Raw genomic sequence first — 18,008 nt, 5'->3', positions numbered from 1 at the left:
CGTCTCTGCTCAGTCTGCTGTCCCTCAGCCTCCCCCACCCATTAAGTTAGACATGCAGGGTGAGGGGACACTGGTCCACCCCACCCTCCCCTAGTTGGAGGAGGCCTCAGTGGTGATCCTTGTTTCAAAGGAGTGTCAGGAGGTTTCCTCCTCCTCTCTGCTTCCAGAAACTCACCAGGGCCCCAGATGTCCCCTGTCAGCTTTGCTGACCACCCCAGGCTCCCAGGAATCACTGCCAGGGCCCCTGCTTTGACCATTCATCCTGCTGGAATCCGGTGGGGGAGGGAGGCGCCAAGAGAGTTACCAGGCAGAGGCCCATCTCTACCATTGTCTGGGTGGCTAGCAGGGCTGAAGGAAGGGCATGCGAGTGACCAAGCAGGGGGCTCATATGAACAGGGCGAGTGCTCAGGACAGAATCAGGTTTGTCAGGCGCTCCTCGGCAATACAGAGCAGCTCTTCCCAGCCTGTGTGTTGTACGGGGTGGTCAGTCTTGCCGTCTATAATCTGGATAGATCCTATGTCTCACATTGATATGAGGTGTTATTTTTAAAGATAGGCATATGCTGTTGTGATTAATAAAATCCATGCATATTTAGAAGAGTTTTTAAATATATAGGTTTTTGTCCTTGTGCATTTTTTCTCAGTGAACTAAAAGCATACACACTCACCATCACGCAAAGTCCATGATTTCCTTCTAATGCTCAGAAGGGCTCCTCCTCCTCTAAAAGGCTAGGCACCACCAGTGGTTTTCCACAGAGTTCAGCCGCGTGAGCACATAGGACACGCAGTTAACGTGACAACAACCATACAACCAGCGGGCATTCATGGAATCCACTTCTCCTGCAGGCTCTGTGCTAAGTGCTTAATAGGCACCAGATCTGGTCACCCTCTGAACCCCTGTCCCCTCCTGCCTATCAGTCTCCGATGGCACTGAGACGTCTCTGCCTTGTTTTAGGATTGTTTGTGGATTTGTACGAGCTCACCCAGGGCCAGAGACTGCCATGTTCATTCTTGTGTCTCCAGGATCAAGGAGGGGCTAGACCCTCCTTAATCGTTTGGTGGGTGGGCCTGAATGAACAGAGGTCTGTCGTTTGTGCCTTTGTCTAGTTCATAAGTGGAAGAGTCAGAAGAGGTGTGGCAGCTGGTCTGCTCTGCCCACCCAAGCCCCACTCAGTGGCTCAAGGCAGCCCACACAGAGCTGCTGGCGTCCTTGTGGCTGCATGGCCTTGACTGCTCCCTGGTGCAGAGGGCCAGCAGGCACTCAGAGGCCACAAGGCTTCTTCCATGCCCCTACCCCCAGCCTGTTGTGAGCAGCTGCCCTTGGGTGGAGGGCCATGGCATTTCAGAGCTGTTTGGGAAAGGATGGGCCTGGCTGGTTTAGCCAGCTCTGCTTCCCCTGTGGCTGGGTTCTCTCTGGGACAGGTGCTGGGTGGCACCGACCTGCTGAAGCTTCCCCACGTCCCCATGGTCCTGTGTCTGATGGGTGTGGACCTCAGGGATACTCCCGATGTCTCCCTTGAGCTCTCAGGCATTTCAGTTTCGTGGGTAAGGAAGGCCCAGGGCCAAGCTGCTCCTGGGCATTTCACCTCTCTGCTCTCTGTCTCCCTCGCAAGGCTTCCTCCTGACCTTGGCACTGACTGAAGCACTGGTATTTGCTGCCCAGGAGCCATCTCCCAGGGAATCTCTTCAAGTCTTCCCCTCAGGCACCACCCCAGACACCATGGTGACAGCACCCCTCAGTTCTACCAGACACTCCTCCGTGGTGGCTGCCCCTTCTTCCACGGTGGCACTGACCCCTCATCCCGACGGACCCTCCTCACAGGCTGCAGCTTCCATGGCAACGACAACGCCCCATCCAAGCGGTCACCCTCCTAAAAACGCCATCTCCACCATCATGGCGACGGCAACCACCCCCCATTCTGAAGGCCCCCTGTCCACAGGGCCACTTCCTGCTGCCGTGGCAACCACGTCCTCCCATTCAGAGGGCCACCCCCCGGGCCAGGCTGTGCCCACCATCCTACTGACAAAGCCAAGGGATGCTACCAGCCGTCCCCTCACAGCCCCCTCCCAGGCTACCCCACGCAGGCCCCCCAGGCCCCCTGGCTCCTCCCGAAAGGGAGCCAGCAGTTCACCACACCCTGTCCTGCCTGCACCCAGCGGTCACTCCAGAAGGAAGGAAGGCCAGCGGGGACGAAATCAGAGCTCCACGCATCTGGGGCAGAAGCGGCCCCTGGGGAAGATCTTTCAGATTTACAAAGGCAACTTCACAGGGTCTGTGGAGCCTGACCCCTCCACCGTCACCCCCAGGAACCCGCTCTGGGGTTACTCCTTGTCTCCACAGCCCCAGATAGTGGCCACAACCTCAGCGCCCAGCAGGACCTCGTGGGTACGACCCAACACGACCCTGGTGTCTGCGGAGGACAAGCCCGGCCTTAACAGAGCAGACCAGGAGGGTGGTCCCACCTTCACCAGCCAAGGAGGGGAGCCAGCCACCACAGCAGCCTCAGGCACCCCCGCCAGTCCACATCCTGCCCCAGTGCCTTCTCAGCACCCCCACGGTGACCCACAGGATGGCCCCAGCCACAGTGACTCCTGGCTTACTGTCACCCCTGGCACCAGCAGACCTCCATCTGCCAGCTCTGGGGTCTTCACGGCCACCATGGGGCCCATTCAGGCTGCCTTCGATGCCAGTGTCTCAGCCCCTTCCAAGGGGCTTCCTCAGGGAACATCCTCAGCCCCGCAGGCCCCGGCCCGCCCCCCCGGGGTTTCAGAAAGCACTGTTTCCCTAGCCAAGGAGGAAGCTGCGGCCACCCCTACGCCCACCATGACTGGCAGGGTGTCCAGTCCTCTCTCCACAGTGGTGTCCACAGCCACAGGAAACTTCCTCAACCGTCTGGTCCCTGCTGGGACCTGGAAGCCTGGAACAGCAGGGAACATCTCCCATGTGGCCGAAGGGGACAAACCCCAGCACAGAGCCACCATCTGCCTGAGCAAGATGGACATCGCCTGGGTGATCCTGGCCATCAGCGTGCCCATCTCCTCCTGCTGTAAGTGCCTCACCCTCTCCCTTCTCCCCCCACCCACCCACCACACCGGCTTGCCAATCCCTAGAATCCCTTTGCCCCACACGTGGGCAGCCCCCACCAAGTGGGCTGCAAACTTCCCAGAATCCTGGGAAAGGAGGTAGTAGAACAAGAATCATGGATTATCCCCACCCCTGGTCCTTGGCCGGTCAGGCCATGGCTCACATGCCCACTGATGGTAAATGCACAACTCCCAGGAGCTGTGGAGTCCAATCCGACTCTGCGTGTGCAGAAAGAAACACCAAGCTGGGGAGGGGACATGGTTCCCCCAGGACCCCAGAGTTACTGAGCAGCAGGGCTGGGATGTGAGCTCCGAGCACCTGTCTTCCAGCCCAGGGCTCTTGTCGTGACACCACCCTGCCTGCTCTCTCCTGTAGCAACATGGCACCAATACACCGCAGGTTGAAAACTGGTGCTTCCAAACTTACAGGCTGAGTAGCAGAGCCCTCGCCTTCCTCCCCACCTCCCTTCCATCGCCCTTCCTGCTGTTCTTCTCCTCTCTCACCTCTTTTCCTCCCCCTCCTCTGTCTTCCCCTGAGAAAGAAGAAAAAATGAAGCTTTGATCTTGCGGGAAGTTCTATTAGCCTTGATAAAAACAGAGTTCTTGTAGCTAAATTGAGGCTTGAGAGTTACATGTGAATTTAGCAGTCCCTCCCCCATGTTTGGTTTGTTCACGGGTGGTGTGAGCTGATGCTTTGTGGACCTTGTCGTTGTCTTTTGCTCTCACTGGTATGTGGGGAAGGGCTCCCCCAGGCCACCAGCGCCTCCTTGCTGCTGCCCATCACTCCTTTAATGAAGAGTCGAGGGGATTCCCCACTGACGGCTCCATAAAGAACCTGATGCAATCACTCAGGACCCAGGGCTTCCTTTACGTCTTCCCCGAGTATTCGATCCTCAGTTCTTATCATTCCTCTGATGGCCCCACAGGAATCCTCACTGTACCCGCCACTCCCCAACCCACACGGCCATCATCCAGGCACCCCCTCAGCCCTTCCAGGGGTGAGAAACCCCCTGTGCTCCCCACTCATCAGCCCCTTCTCCTGTGACCCCTTGGGTTGTTTCCAGCTCTCCTGGGGGCCTGAAATTCACCTCTTTGTAATTCCCACTCTTTGGTCCTAACCTGTGCCCTCTGAAACCATACATAAAACAAGTCCATCCACCAACCCCTGAGATACGTGAAATGGCTCTCAAGGGCAGGTTTTCCTTTTCCAAGCTGCTTATCCCTGTTCCTTCCAGTCTCTTCATAGGGCCACCTGGCCCTGGCCCTGGCCCTGCCCCAATCTGCCCCTCTGACAGCCTCCAGTTTACGCCTGCTTCCCCAGAGGGAGCAGAGCGTTGCACATGCCCTGCTGTGACAAAGGAGAGCACGTGGCAGGTGCTCTCTTCTGGACACTTTGGTCACATCCGGGCATCCTGTACTGCGTCAGCTCCGTTGATTGTAATGCTTCACGTCACACCGTGCGCTCAGCCCAATCTCAGGGGGAACGAAGCCCCAGAAGCTTTCCACAGAGGAGGCTGTTAAGCCAGGTCTCCCAGCCTTTCCTGTTGTGGGTCGATCAAATGTCAGCACAGGAGGTGTGTGCCTTTAACATTAAGCTGATGTCTGCTTGGCACTGTACTCTGGCAAGATCCTCTTTAATCTGGAGTCTGGACTCTTTCCAGGAGCCACATCTCTCCCAGCTCCCTGTCTCCTTCTAGTTGATAAGCAAAACAAACTTTCCACGTCAGGGGTAGGCGGCCTACATCTGCTCAAGGCCCCAGTGCAGGAAAAGTGAAAATGTTTGCAGGTTGCATATTTCATTCTTTCATTAAGCAGCTGTATTGTCACTCATGGAAGCACAGAGGTATTCATAAAACTGTAATTGCCCACGTCTAAAACAGAAGAATGATAATGAGAAAATGTAGCGCTGTTAGCCAATAAATTATTAATAATGGTCATATTTGAGAAGTGATCACATTAGAGACAGCTTTCTAATTTTCCATTCTTTCCATGTGTCTAGAGGCTCTAGTTTACAAAGGGAGTTCCCATTATTTTGAATCATTCATCCTTAAAACAGACTAGCCAGAGGAATAAAACAAAACAGAAAAAGCAAACATACCGTACAGGTGGGGAGTAAATCATCAAGTGAAGTGACTTGCCCAGGGTCCCAGTCACACATGAGTCAGCCCAGATCTGGTGGTGGAATCCGTTTGACTCAGCACAGCATTTCCTGAGCGCCTGCTGTGTGCCAAGCACCGTTCCAGCACTAGGGACCTGGAGGTGGCTGCTGTGGCTCCCCACACCCCCAGCTGCCAGAGCCCTCTCCCCACCTGCACCCCCACGGGCCACACCCACCTGCATTTGCAGTTCTAAAAAGACTTCTCCAGCCCTTTTGCTATGTCTGAGGTTGAGATTAGATCAGGTTTTACTGCAAAGTGGAAAACCCATGGGCTGCCTAAACCATGCATAGTAACATCAGCCAAGACTGGAGCAAGGACGCAGCCTGGAACTGCACCGTGAGAATGCTTCTGGCCCTGACAGGAGCCTTCAGCTGCGGGGATAGAGCATATTACTTCATAAAGGAAGATTGCCCCTAGGAACTGCAGCCCCTGCTTCCTTTGGTGTCTGTCTTGCATTTCCACCATCCTCAGGCCACAAGGTTCCAGCCTAGCTGCCTCCACAGACAGCTCCCTGTCCTGTGGGACCATCATTGACCCTGTGAAGGTGCTGATGAGAGGGGCATTGAGAAAGGAGACACTTGTCCAGCTTGAGAACGCTGTGCTCTTTGGAAGCACAGATGAGTAACTAGCCAGGCTGTTTTCATAGCCTGGCGCCGCTCGAGTCATCAGGCCAGCAGACGTCTTCCAGGGCTAAGGGCCCTTGTATTTCAGACCTTCCCAGAAGCTACATTTATCCTAAAGCAAACTCTCCAGCCCTCAAAGAAGGGTCTCCTCCTTTGCTAGTTTGCCAGATATTTCAGGCGATCTGTGCTGGTAGCACAGTGTGTGCATAGATTTCCTCATCTGGCTTTTCAGAGTAGCCCTAGCCCTGGTCCTGCTTTTCTGCATTCAGCAGAAGCCAGGCTTCAGAGGCCGGGGCTGCCAGGCAGGCTGGCAAGTCCCCAGTTTCTGATGGAAGAAGAGGGTGATCACAGCAAGCCTCAGGCCTGCGCAAGAAGGGGTGTCACCACTTCCACCTGTCCTTCCAGATCATGAGCCCCGCCCAGCGGTTGGATGTATATTGTGCCAGGTCTGAGAAATGCTTTGTCTCCTGAGCCACGCTGGAGACAGCCACACACAGCTTCAGATGTGCTGAGAACCGAAATTGATTGGATCCAGGCCACATTTGGCTGGGTCCCGGGAGCCGTGGGGCTCCTGAGCCGGTCTCTGCTGCCACCATCAGGACACACAGCCCACCACCTCCTACTGGAAGCCTCGGCCTGGCACTGAAGGGGTCCCCACTCTCAGCTGTCAGTGCTCTGGGCTTTCATCAGGTCAGTTGTGTGGCTCTACCAGGTTCCCTGGCCTGTCCTGCACATGCCCCATCCATTCTTGAGAATGTCGTCATCCAGCCTCCTTGAAAGAGATGGGGGTTACATGGGGTGAAGGCAGGAAGCGAGGCCAGCTACGCATGTTGTTCATCATCAGTCCAAGGTGAGCTGTCCAAAGCAGAGTAGCGCGTCTCGCTGGCCCTGGACCTGTGAGCGTCCGTGTGCACCTTGCCCAGAGCAGGTTGGCTTCCTTCCAGATGCACAGTAAATGCCGTTGGAGCATCAGCACAGTACTCAGAGATAACACATCCTTGTGCCCATATGGCTCTTGGATATATTACCAGTTGTTCTGTGAATGTTACTGAAAGCTGAATGTATCTGTGTACCTTTTACTCACAGACCCCAATGACTTTGTAGTTATTATATTAAAAAACCTGGGTCCGAAGTGCTTTTCCAGTAAAAAGAATAGAAGAGACTAGAACAGGAAGGAAGTTTGACAAGGAGGTTGTCTCCTTGGGGCTTATGAGCCAATTGAAGGAAGAGGGGAAGCCTTTGGACAAGGCAGGCTTGTCCGGGGGTGTCCCCGAGGTTGGACCAGAGTGCCATGGCCGTGCTCTCACAGCTGTTCCCTGTGCTTCCTGACCAGCGCCCCCTGCAGGAACCTCCTGGAGCTTCCTCAGGCACATCCCTACCCACCAGGCCGGGAAGTCAATGAGCCCCCAAAACTGCTTTCCCCAGGCCCATGGCCTCTGTCCAGCCTGGTCTCCTTCTACATCCTGAGGCCTCCCCTGGCCTCCTCCCCAACCTCCAAAGCGGGGAAATGACTGTCCACAGCTGGGCTGGCACCGCTGGACTAATCCCCCTTGAGGGTCTCTGGTTTCTCATCTCCCTAATGAGGGGCCAAACTGAGACGTCAGAGCTCCCTGCCCTCTCTCACTTTCCTAACTTTAAACCCATGTGAATCACTTGAGAGGGAGCCTGGTGTGATAGGAAGCCTCGGCTTGGGAATCAGACACACCTGGACGTAACCCCAGCTCTCCCACTCGTCACCTGTGGGACTTGGACAGGTTAAGCCTTGGGCCAGTGTTTTCTCACCTGTGCAAATAGGACTAGCGTCCGCTGTGTTAATTCAGGGCCTTCAGGAGGCAGATACCAAAACAGAATTAGGCCTGCAAGAGATTTACTGGGGAAACACCTGTGCGGTCTTAAGGAAGGGGCTGGAGGAGGCAGGGAGAGCCTCAGACCGCAGTGCATGTATGGCACCTGAGGAAGGAGAAGGGGCCAGAGGGATGGGAAGGAAGAGGCTTCCCAGCAGTGCAGTGCAGTCCTAAGGAAGTTTCTGCCAGGTGAGGGTAGTCCTCAGACTGTTAGGGGAGTCTCCTGTCCTGCAGGAACAGGCCTGCATAGTCAGCCACGGCTGGGAGCAGCTCGGGAAGCGTGGCCTCGGCACACACGTGGTGGTGAGTCCAGGGGCCGGTGGCCAGAGCGGTCCCTCGGCTGTGCCCCTGCAGCAAGAAAGCTGAGCAGGCACTCCCAGGGCTGCAGCAGCCTCCCCAAAGGCTTGCTACGTACAGCAGAGGGGATGCATCTGAGGTCCTATCACAGCATCTGCCACGGAGAGGTGCCGGATGAGGGCAGTGGTCAGAGAGTGATTATATTCATCTTGTTGTCAGGATTTGCCACGCATTCTCCAGCAGGCCATGGAGAGCACTTTCATCAGGTATTTGAAAAGCAACCTCAGGGTCCTGTACGCTCTCATTTCCATTTCCCATCACACAACAGGTCCCATCCCTAAAATGAGGCCCCTCCCAGAAACGTCAACACAGTACCTGGGCTCCATCTTCACATCAGCAACCCTCCTCCTTCCCGTCATACATCTGACAAGATACAGCTGATTCCCCACTGACATGCCTGGGAAGCCGAGAGAGCTTGCTTCACCCTCACTCCAGTTTCAAAACTGTAGGAAATAGGGATCTCACTGACCTCCTTGAGAGTCTTGACAGCTGCTCCCTTTGGAGAAGCAGAGCAGTTGAAGCTTTCAGTGGCATGGGAGAGGGGTGGCTCACGCCCTGTGTGTGCATGGAGCTGTGCGGTTTACGCAGTGCTTCCACCTGCCTCAGGCACGCCCCATCCAGTGCTCAGGATGAGCTAGGACAATGACCATCAACGTCAGGGTGGCAGAGACCTGGGTTCAAGCTCCAGTAATTAGCTGGGTAACCAGGATCAATTCTGTGAACCTCCATGAACTGCAGTTGCCTCTTCTGTGAATGGGAAGAGTGCCAGCACCTTCCTCAGGCAGCTATCTTGTGGGTTAAATCAGACTGTAGAGCACCTGGGAATAGAGTAGAGCTTCCATAAGTCTGATTGTACTTTTCTTTCTGGGCTGAAAGTGCAGACCCCAAAATAATGAAAGCGCTAAGCCACAGTTGGAGGCCTGGCCTTGAACCACCCAACAGTTGTGCAGTGTAGTTTTTCTTTCAGGATGTCTCTTCAGGGATGATGCTGAGAGAACAAGAAGGAAACTCTTATTAATTAAGCACCAGGCAGGGCGCTCAGCATTCTGCATTCATGATCTCTAACTCTCCTTACATCCTGGTGGAGTCCGTAGTGATCAGCGTGATGGAGTGACACCTAGTGTAACTCGAGTCAGACTTGAACGCAGGTCTTTTGGACTCCAAGCCCGTGCTCTCCCTGCAGCTGGGCTGGCTTCTGGCATGTAAGCGAAATGGTGTTTGAGAGGCACCAGGAACTCCCTGATAGACGTGTAATCAGACCGGGGGCACTAACAACATGGGAGGGGGAGAAAGCTAGGAACAGAACTCCCCATTCCGACCCCCAGCCCTTCCCGCTGGTCCTGCATCCTAAACAGGCCCAGGCCTCGGAGCAGGGGCAGTGTGGGCTCAAAGGGCACTGGACTGGGGCTCAGAGGACCTGGATTCTACAACCTGCGCCCACCCGGGTTAGCAAGGGGGTTCATGAAGCCTAGCCCTCTCCCTGTGGCTTAGGTTTGCCCAGCTTGAATCCCCCCGGGCTGCTTCACCATCCCAGTCCTGGAGCAGGGTGAAAAGTAGTGACCCTGAAGAATAAAGACTCCAGAAAAGGGGAGAGGGGACCTGGGGCCTCGCCCCAGTCCCACCACTCGCTGTGACCTGTGGCAAGTCAGCTGGCTGCTTTGGACCAGTCTTCTCATCTGTAGAACAAGGAGGTGAGCCCTAATATAGCAGATTTTCAGGCTGACTCTGCAGCCTCCCTCCTCACCCCTTCCTCCTTCAACCAGTTGAAGAAAGGGCTCTTTGGAAGGAAGGGAGGAAACCCACAAAGCTTGAAGGAATCTCTGCCAGCCGGTCTAAAATTTCTTTTTGCTCAAATATTCAGAAATCGCCTTTCTATTTTTAAAACTTTTTGTGGGGACCTGGAAAAATGGTAACCAAAGTAGAAGTCTTTTTGATCAAAGCAGATTGGCTAGAATGGAAATTTGCCCAATCTCTTGACTCTGCCTGGAAGCCTTTTCAGGTTGAGATACCAGCAAGGCCAACAGCAGGGAAGAGCTACAGAATTCCCCAGTCAGCCCGCAGGGCTCTCGGTTCTGGGCCCTGAGGTCTCAGCCTGTGTGGATGCCAGCTTTTGCATCTTCCCCACACCCTGGCGTGCACAGGCCCCCAAAGACAGCCAAGCCTTCGGGCTGCGGTAGACAGAGATAGCCTCCACTGCCCCCCGATGGCCATTGCCAACACAGCACCAGCCTTTGTGGGCCGCTCGGCATGGGCCTCCCCCCGACTCCCCAATGCCGATGATGGGCACCGCCAGGTTGTTGGATACAGCCCTGCCCAGCCCTGGCCGAGAGTTTCACCCACCCTGTGGGCTCTGGTGATGGGAGCCTGGGCAAGAGGTGCCCAGTCTTCATTTACCGGCTTCTCCCCAAGAAGGCTCCTGTCATCCTGGTCCTTGCATCAGCTGTTCCCCTGTGTGACCCTGGACAGGCCCCCCCCCCCCCCGACCTCGGAAGCCTTCCCTGTCAGCATGTCCAAGCCACTCTGTTCATACCTGGTTCATCAGCAACATCCAAACGTGCTGCTTCCTCCCGGGGCCCCCGAGTCTCCGAGACTGAGCAGACAGTGTGGCACATTGAGCTGTGTGGAGGCCGCGTCAGGCCCGCCTGTGCAGTGCGGACTCCACATCAGTGTTTGGCTGATGAATCGTAGATGGTTGAGAGCATGGACTTGGGAGTCCAGATGTCTGGGTTTGCTCTTGGGCAAGTCACTTCACCCCTCTGAGTCTCCGTTTTCCTTTCTGTACAATGGGGACCTCATGGAGTTACGTAGAGGATTAAATGAATTAATGTTTCTAAGGTGCTTGGAGCCACGTGGCGCATAAATGCTATAAGGCTGTTAGCAGCTATTTGTTTTTCACGATGGTGCTGAGGCCAGAGCAGCTGTTTTATCAGGGTCCAAGACCTCTGCCCAGAGATTTGCTCTGTGAACCTCTGCCCTCTGTGGAAGTCAAGGCTCATTTTGTAAAATTCCCTGGGCTCTTCGCGTCTCTCTGCCATTCTCTCGCTCTGACTGAGAACGCTCCTTATCAGTCCCACGGTGCAACGTGGTGCACACATGCCACTCCCTGCAGCCAAGCTCTGGGGAGCCCTCCCAGCGAGAGAGCAAGGCCTTTCCTTGGAGCAAACTCACTGGGTGGCACTGCAGCATGCACAAGCATCCAAAATTGCATCCACGCCTCTTGCCCCTGAGCCTATGGAGGCAGCCTCTGAGCATCGCTCTGGCCTCACCTCCCACCTCACTCTCCCACACCCACCCCACTCCAGCCATGCGACTCTTCCCTCACACACAGGCAGCTTGTCCCCACCTCAGGCCCTTTGCACGTGCTGTTCCCTCCACCTGGGACACCCTGCCCCTGTTCCACCCATGGCCAGCTTCTTCCCCAATTCCAGTCTCAGCTGTAAGGTCACTGCTCAGGCAAGCCTTTCACGATGGAGCCTCTCCCCCAGCTACCCCCTGCTGTCTCTCTCACTTTGCCACGTTTTCTTTTCTTTGAACAGTTCTCTTGTATATTGTCTGACCCCCGTGCACCTCTCCATCCACATGCTAGGCGGGAAGCTTATGAAAGCAGGGCAGTCTTGTCTTTCTCTTCGCTCCTCCTCTCTCCAGCACCCTGCACAAAGCAGATGCTCAGCGTTTATAGATATTTGTTGAGCGGATGAACAAACGAATCAACGAGCAGGGCAAGTGGCTGGATGTGTAACCGTCATGGCCTGCCTGGCCCTGCTCGCCACCCTCCCGCTCTCTAACACGTACTCTCTGAACAGCCGTTTTGCTGACCGTGTGCTGCCTGCGGAAGAAGAAGAAGACGGCCAACCCCGAGAACAGCCTGAGCTACTGGAACAACGCCATCACCATGGACTACTTCAGCAAGCACGCTGTGGAGCTTCCCAGGGAGATCCAGTCCCTTGAAACCTCTGAGGTAACGAGCCCCAAACCAGGGGCTGCCCCGGGGAGGGCTGCCGCTGTGGGAAGAGCACAGGCTCCAAAGAGAGCAGAGCAGCTGCCTGCCTGTTAGTGCCTCGCTCCTCCGAGCAGCGTGGCCCCAGAGGCTGTGAGCCCGCCCAGCCCTGCCAAGTGGGCATCTGCATTAGCGAGAATCCCCGGGGGCCTTCTGCTCACGTTGAAGTTTGAGAAGAACGGTTCTTGGGACTTGGGGTTTCTGGGAACAAGTCAACGACTGTTCACTGAGGATCGTTTGGGGGCAGGCACTCTCTGGGGACTGTGAAGGTGAAAGCTTGCTCTCAAGGGGCCCAGGATCCAAGATTTTGGGTGAGGTACAAACTCCGACATCATTCAAAGCAAACTAGGGGGGCTACAGGGAGAGGTACAGAGCTGTGGAACCCAGTGGAGGAAAGCTTCACAGTGCAGGTGCTGGAAGGGAGAGTATTTGCCTGAAACCCCCAGCTGGCCAGTGAGAGAGCTGCACTTTGACCCAGGTCTCTCTGACTGAAGACCTCTTTCCACTCCCACCGGAAGATAGGGCAGAGGCCAGGGTGCGGCTGGAAAGGTAGATGGATTAGGCACGGCCTTGGATGGGGTTGAATGGAGTTTGTGCTTTAGTCTTGGGCAGCGGAGGGTCATTGAAAGTTTTGCGCTTTTTGTGAACTAGTTGTAGAAAGATTGTGCTGATGGTCTGGTAAGGGCACGTCGTCAGTGAAGGTATAGGGAGGAAAGGAAGGGTAGTTTAGTGGATGGATGAATGGATGAGAGGACAGACAGACACACAAAAAATAAGTAGGTCACCTGGGATACAGTTGAGATGGCCCTGGAGAAGGATGGCAGACGTCTGAGTAAAGGCAGGGGTAGCTGAGAACTTCTGGAGGAACCATCCCCTCTCATCCCTCCAGCAGCCAGATGAGCATTTATAAACAGGCATTGATCATATCACTCCTGTGCTCAAAACCCTTCAGTAGCTTCCCATTGCTGGTAAGTTAAAGTTCAAAGTCTGTTCAGGGCCTGCCAGGTGGACCAGTCCCCGCCCAACTATCCAGCCTCATGTTATGCCCTCTCCCTCTTGTTTGCTAAGCTCCGGCCACATTGCATTTCTTTTCATTGCCTTATGGCACCAAGTTACATCCCACTCCAGGGCTGTGCATGAGCTGTTCCCTCTCCTGGCATGTCTTCTGTCCCTCCCTGGCACCCCCTTCGCTGTTCACCTCAGTGACTCCTACCCACCACTCAGGGCCCAGTCCAACCGTCACTTCCTCAGAGAGGCCTTCCCTGTCTCCAGGCTGGGTTCACTCTCCTGTCATATGGTCTCAGCTCCTGGCTTTTCCATCGTGGCACTTATCAGGGTTGTCATTGTGCAGCTACTGGTCTGACATTATAGGTAGAATGTCCTTCCCCCACTGGAATAACCAGTTATCCCCACATTGCTGACGCCAAGGGCCATTCTGGGCACTCATTCTACTCCATCTACCAGCAGCATCGGCACAGTCGGTCGTTTCCTCCTCAAAATGTTTCTCCACTGGCATCTGGGCCCCATCCTGTCCTGCTCTCCCCACCCACCCGCAGCTCCTCCTCAGTCTCCGTCATTGGCCCCTGTCTTGCCCCGACCTCCAGTCACGGGAGGGCGCACGCTCAGTGCTCCCACACTGCTTCTCTTCTCTTTCCTCTCAGCTCCATGCCTTTAAATCCCATTCCTCACTGTGACTACCAAGTTCTGCCCTAGGCTGGCCGTCTCCGCTGAGCTCCAGACCCGTGTGCCCAGCTACAGATGCACACGTTTCTAACAGGCGTCTCCCAGCCAACAGCCCGAGACTGAACTCTCGGCTTCTCCCTCCTGCCCCGACACCCAGAAGGCCCCCTGGTGTTTCTCATTATTAGATGGCACCGCGGCCGCCTTCTCCTCTCGCACATCCCACCTCCCGTCTGTCTGCAGCCCTGCTGGTTCTTCCTCCACGTGAGCAGGGCTCACCACTTGCACTGCGACCCCTCATCCAGGCTGCCATCATCCCTCGAATCGTGGATTGCTGCCATCGCTCTGCAAACAGCTCTCCCCGCTACTGGCTACCCACCACGGTCTGTCCTAAACAGAGCAGCCAGATGATCTTTCCAAGGCAGGACCTCCCATCAGCCACGGCTCCCACGCTTCACAGGGGCCCTGTTCACACTTTGGACAGAATCCAGATTCCTCTTAGCAGGCGTTTCTCGGGCTGGCCCTGCGCCACCTCCTCCCCCTCTGCCAGAGAGCACATGCCCCAGCCCAAGAGTGAGCTCGTCCTGGCACCTGTCTGAAATGCTCTTCTCCCAACTGCCTCCACCCCTCACTTCCTCCAGGCCTCTGCTGCAATGCCACCTCCTCAGGGAGGCCTTCCCTGACTGCTCTACACAGGTTAGAACCCCACCCTCCAACCCCTGGTGCTCTGTCCCCATCCCTGTTTTGAGCACTTCTCACTGCCTGGCATTGCACCCTTCTCTCTCTGTTGACTGATGTGCATCCATCTCACCTACTACGACATAAGCTGCCTGAGGGCAGGAGGGTTGTTTGCTCTGTTCACTGCCCTATACCCAGCTCCACGAACAGTGCCCAGCACATGGTAGGTACTCTGTAAATGGCTGTCACATGAGTGAACTTTACTCACGATTTACCCATTACCCAGCCCAAAGCCTGACACACAGTGGACGCTCGGTAAGAAGCTTTAGCTGAAGGGCAAACAGGGACAGGCCTCACAACGGCATTGACCTTTAGTGTGGCCAGGGTGCAATTTGGTGGCAGAAGTGTTCCTGAGAACTGTTACAGTGAGTGAAAAAATAGGTAACTTGGACAGGGGGCTGGCCCACTTTGAGTGTGGGCCATGCACCCGGGATCCTAAACTCATATGCTCTTTACAAATTGGTAAATGAAAACCAAAGCTAGAGTACGGTGCCGGTGAGCGTACTGTCACAAGTACCCTGCTTGCAGAGGCCGCAGTCCCCAGGGTCAGGAGGCTGCAGCAGCACCAGCGGCAGGAAGCTCTGCCGGCTTTAGAGTGGGTTTCTCACCCTCCCCTCCCAGCCAGCCCCCTCCCCTCGTTCTGCTGTATTCTCAGTAACAGCAGCTGTCCCCTCCCTGGGTACAGAGGCCCTGCCACCCACCCACAGAGCGACCACAGTCACAGGACCATGAGCTCACTGCCGGGCTGCCAGTGTTGGAGGCTGCCAAGTGCTTTGCCTAAGCAAGTTTCCCCGGTGCCCTGCTCCCCTTCTGGGCTGATGAAAGCCACAAAACAGAATCTGGGCTGTATGGGCAGAGTTGTGATGCCCAGAGGCGCCTGGAAACTTTTCCATGCTTTCTCTTCTTTCTCCCTCCCCTCCTTCTGTTTTCTTCTTTCCTGCCTTAGTTATTTTCTACATAACCTTCTCTTTTCTACGCAGAGTAACTTCTCCCACGTGGTTCACCCTTGAATGCTTGCGTTGTGAGAACTGTAAAGCCACAAGCCAGATCTCAGGCTCCAAAATTCCCATCCGCAGCTCAACCCCAAAGCCCAGTGGAGAAAGAGGATTTCTGTCCCCTCGCTGACATGCTGCCCTATTCTCCTTACTTAGACGGCTGGTCCCACATCCACCCTTTGGATGGGCGCACAGCTGATTCCAGACAGTGAAGGAAATTCTTGTCTTCTGAAAAGACATTTACAACAAATGACCTTTCTTCCTGTCTCTCCTTATTACCCATAAAGTAATACGTACTGGTCAAAAATAACATGTTTTGTTTAAAAATAAACTTCAGAGTATTAATCGTGGCTTCTTAAGACGAAGCCATTTCTAAGCTGGTCTGGCCTAAGCCGGTTACATCTAGGCCTGCTGCTGAGTCTTTGCCCTGAAATAGCCTGCAGGCTCTGAGCCTTCAGTTGTGTAGAACTGGAACAAACTATGGCTTTTTTCTCTACGTTAACACCTGGGCCTGAGTCTGAGAACAGCCATTTTGTGGCCCCCAAGTGCTTGCAGTCCTTGGTAGCTGCAACCAAAGCCATTCAGATGACCCGAGCAGATTGTCTGTTTCTAGGCTTTTCCACTCCTCAGGCTGTGTAGGCGACTGAATTTTTCACTCACCACCTATTGTGCAGTCACACAGAGATTGAGATCCCTTCAGCTCAGCACATCTAGTGCTACAAGAAATGGGCCGAGAATTCTGACCAGGCTATGGGAGGATTCGGGAGGGTAGAATTAGCCTTGGAGGCTCTGACAGGTGGGTGGCAGGAGAAGAAGGAGGTGGGCAAGCACAGGGTATGTTCAGGAAAGAAAAGTGGTGAGGCCTCCCAGAGGTCTGTGAGAAAGAGGCAGGAAGGAGAGTCTGGGGCCCAAGTGGACCAGGTTTTGCCCACCAGGGCAGCGTGGAAAGCAATGCCACCTCTGGCAACCTGAGGTGGAGGTGATTCAGGAAGCAGGAAGTCTTCTTTGGAAGCTGCTATAAAAGTCTGAAAAAAGAGCAGAAAGGGCTCTGTACCCCAGCATCAGCAGTGAGGATGGTGAAAAATGGTTGTGGTGGGGAGTGAAATAGGTGAAGGGGATTAAGAGGAACAAACCTCCAGTTAGATAATAAATAAGCCTCGGGGATGTAACGTACACCATAAGGAATATGGTCGATAATATTGTAATAACTTTGTATGAGGACACACGGTTATTAGACTTATCGTGGTGACCATTTCATAATTGTGTAAATGTCAAATCACTATGTAGTACACCTGAAAGTCACATAATATTGTTATGTTGACTATATTTCAATAACTTTTTTAATGTTTACCAAGCACTCCCAAGGGGAAGTAAACGTCCCCGTGGGTACGTTTCTTTAAGAATGGCCACCTGATAACCCCTACCCAGCTCATGCCATCTGCTCCCTCTGTCCCCCAGGACCAGCTCTCGGAGCCCCGCTCCCCAGCCAACGGTGACTACAGAGACACCGGGATGGTCCTCGTTAACCCCTTCTGCCAAGAAACTCTGTTTGTGGGAAACGATCAAGTGTCGGAAATCTAACTGCAGCAGCCCTCGCTTTGCCAGTCCCTACCTTTCGGCTCTAAATTATCAATATACAAATATATATTATAAATATAATCTTTGTGTAACCCTGACTTGATGAGAAACATTTTCAGCTTTTTTTTTCCTAAGAATTGTCATCTTTTTTATAAGTGTGGTTTAAAAAAAAAAAAACTTGACAGAACAATCCGTGGCTTTATAAAATAAAGGTATTTATAAGCAAAGCAGTTGCATTGATTGCTTCTCTTCATAACTGTCCTTGAGCATGTAGGGGGTCCCAGCAGCCCCAGGCAGGTGAGGGGAGAGACCGACTTGTACAAGTTAATGTTAAAACGGCCAAGTGCACGGCCTCTGAGGCTTCTTAAAGCTCTGGTTCCTCTCGATTCAATGTGAGGGACCCATTTCCGCCCCCTCCTCCACACACCAGCGACGGAGCTGGGCCGCCACCTAGAGGGACACCGGCGGACAAGGAAGAGGGAGCATCTCATCCTCCCAGGAGCCCGGAGCCTCGCGACGGCACAGTTGGGATTCAGACGCAGGCAGTAGCTGGAGATCGCAGAGGCATCCTCAGGCCACGCCCCCTGACAGCCCACACAGGGAGCGTCCAGGCAGGACTGCTTTCCTGGGCAACAGAAGGCTCGCCTCCAAGCACATCCCTGCATCCTCCCACCAACCACAAATGCATTAGACAGCGTGCCTTTCTCTGGAGAGGGTTTGGATGCGGATCCCAGCCCCGGAGCTTCGGAACGCTTGCTCTTCTCCAAGGATCCAACGTTTTGGGGTTCACCTTCGTTTTCTCAAAACACCATCACATCACACCGCTGAGGAACGTGTTTGTGGACGAAACCTTGGTGTGTGGAGCTGTAATTTTCTAAACCTTCCTCCCAGGATCTTAAAATAACAAGATTGCCAAAGCAGATGGCTCGGGAGGAAGATGTCATTGTATTCTT

At 54.4% G+C, this 18,008-nt stretch overlaps 1 protein-coding gene across 3 annotated transcripts in view; it reads left to right on the top strand.

Moving 5' to 3' along the window:
- The window catches only part of TMEM108 (transmembrane protein 108), a 397,442-nt gene extending 379,900 nt beyond the window's left edge, over positions 1-17,542 (top strand). For 2 of the 3 annotated variants that reach the window (XM_029215557.1, XM_029215556.1), the window contains exons 4-6: positions 1,614-3,047; positions 11,871-12,025; positions 16,936-17,282. In XM_029215557.1, coding sequence (XP_029071390.1) covers positions 1,614-3,047; positions 11,871-12,025; positions 16,936-17,058 — 1,712 coding nt within the window. In that variant the 3' untranslated portion in view covers positions 17,059-17,282. Of the gene's footprint in view, positions 1-1,613; positions 3,048-11,870; positions 12,026-16,935 lie in introns of all 3 variants that reach the window. The other variant, XM_029215558.1, reaches the window with a different exon arrangement.
- The last annotated feature ends 466 nt before the right edge of the window (positions 17,543-18,008 follow it).

Source organism: Monodon monoceros, unplaced genomic scaffold (assembly GCF_005190385.1).
Source record: "Monodon monoceros isolate NGI ecotype Baffin Bay Population unplaced genomic scaffold, NGI_Narwhal_1 Super_Scaffold_11, whole genome shotgun sequence".
NCBI classification, from domain to species: domain Eukaryota; kingdom Metazoa; phylum Chordata; class Mammalia; order Artiodactyla; family Monodontidae; genus Monodon; species Monodon monoceros.
Note: the sequence above shows the minus strand (reverse complement) of the source record. Positions and strands in the feature narration are given on the sequence as shown.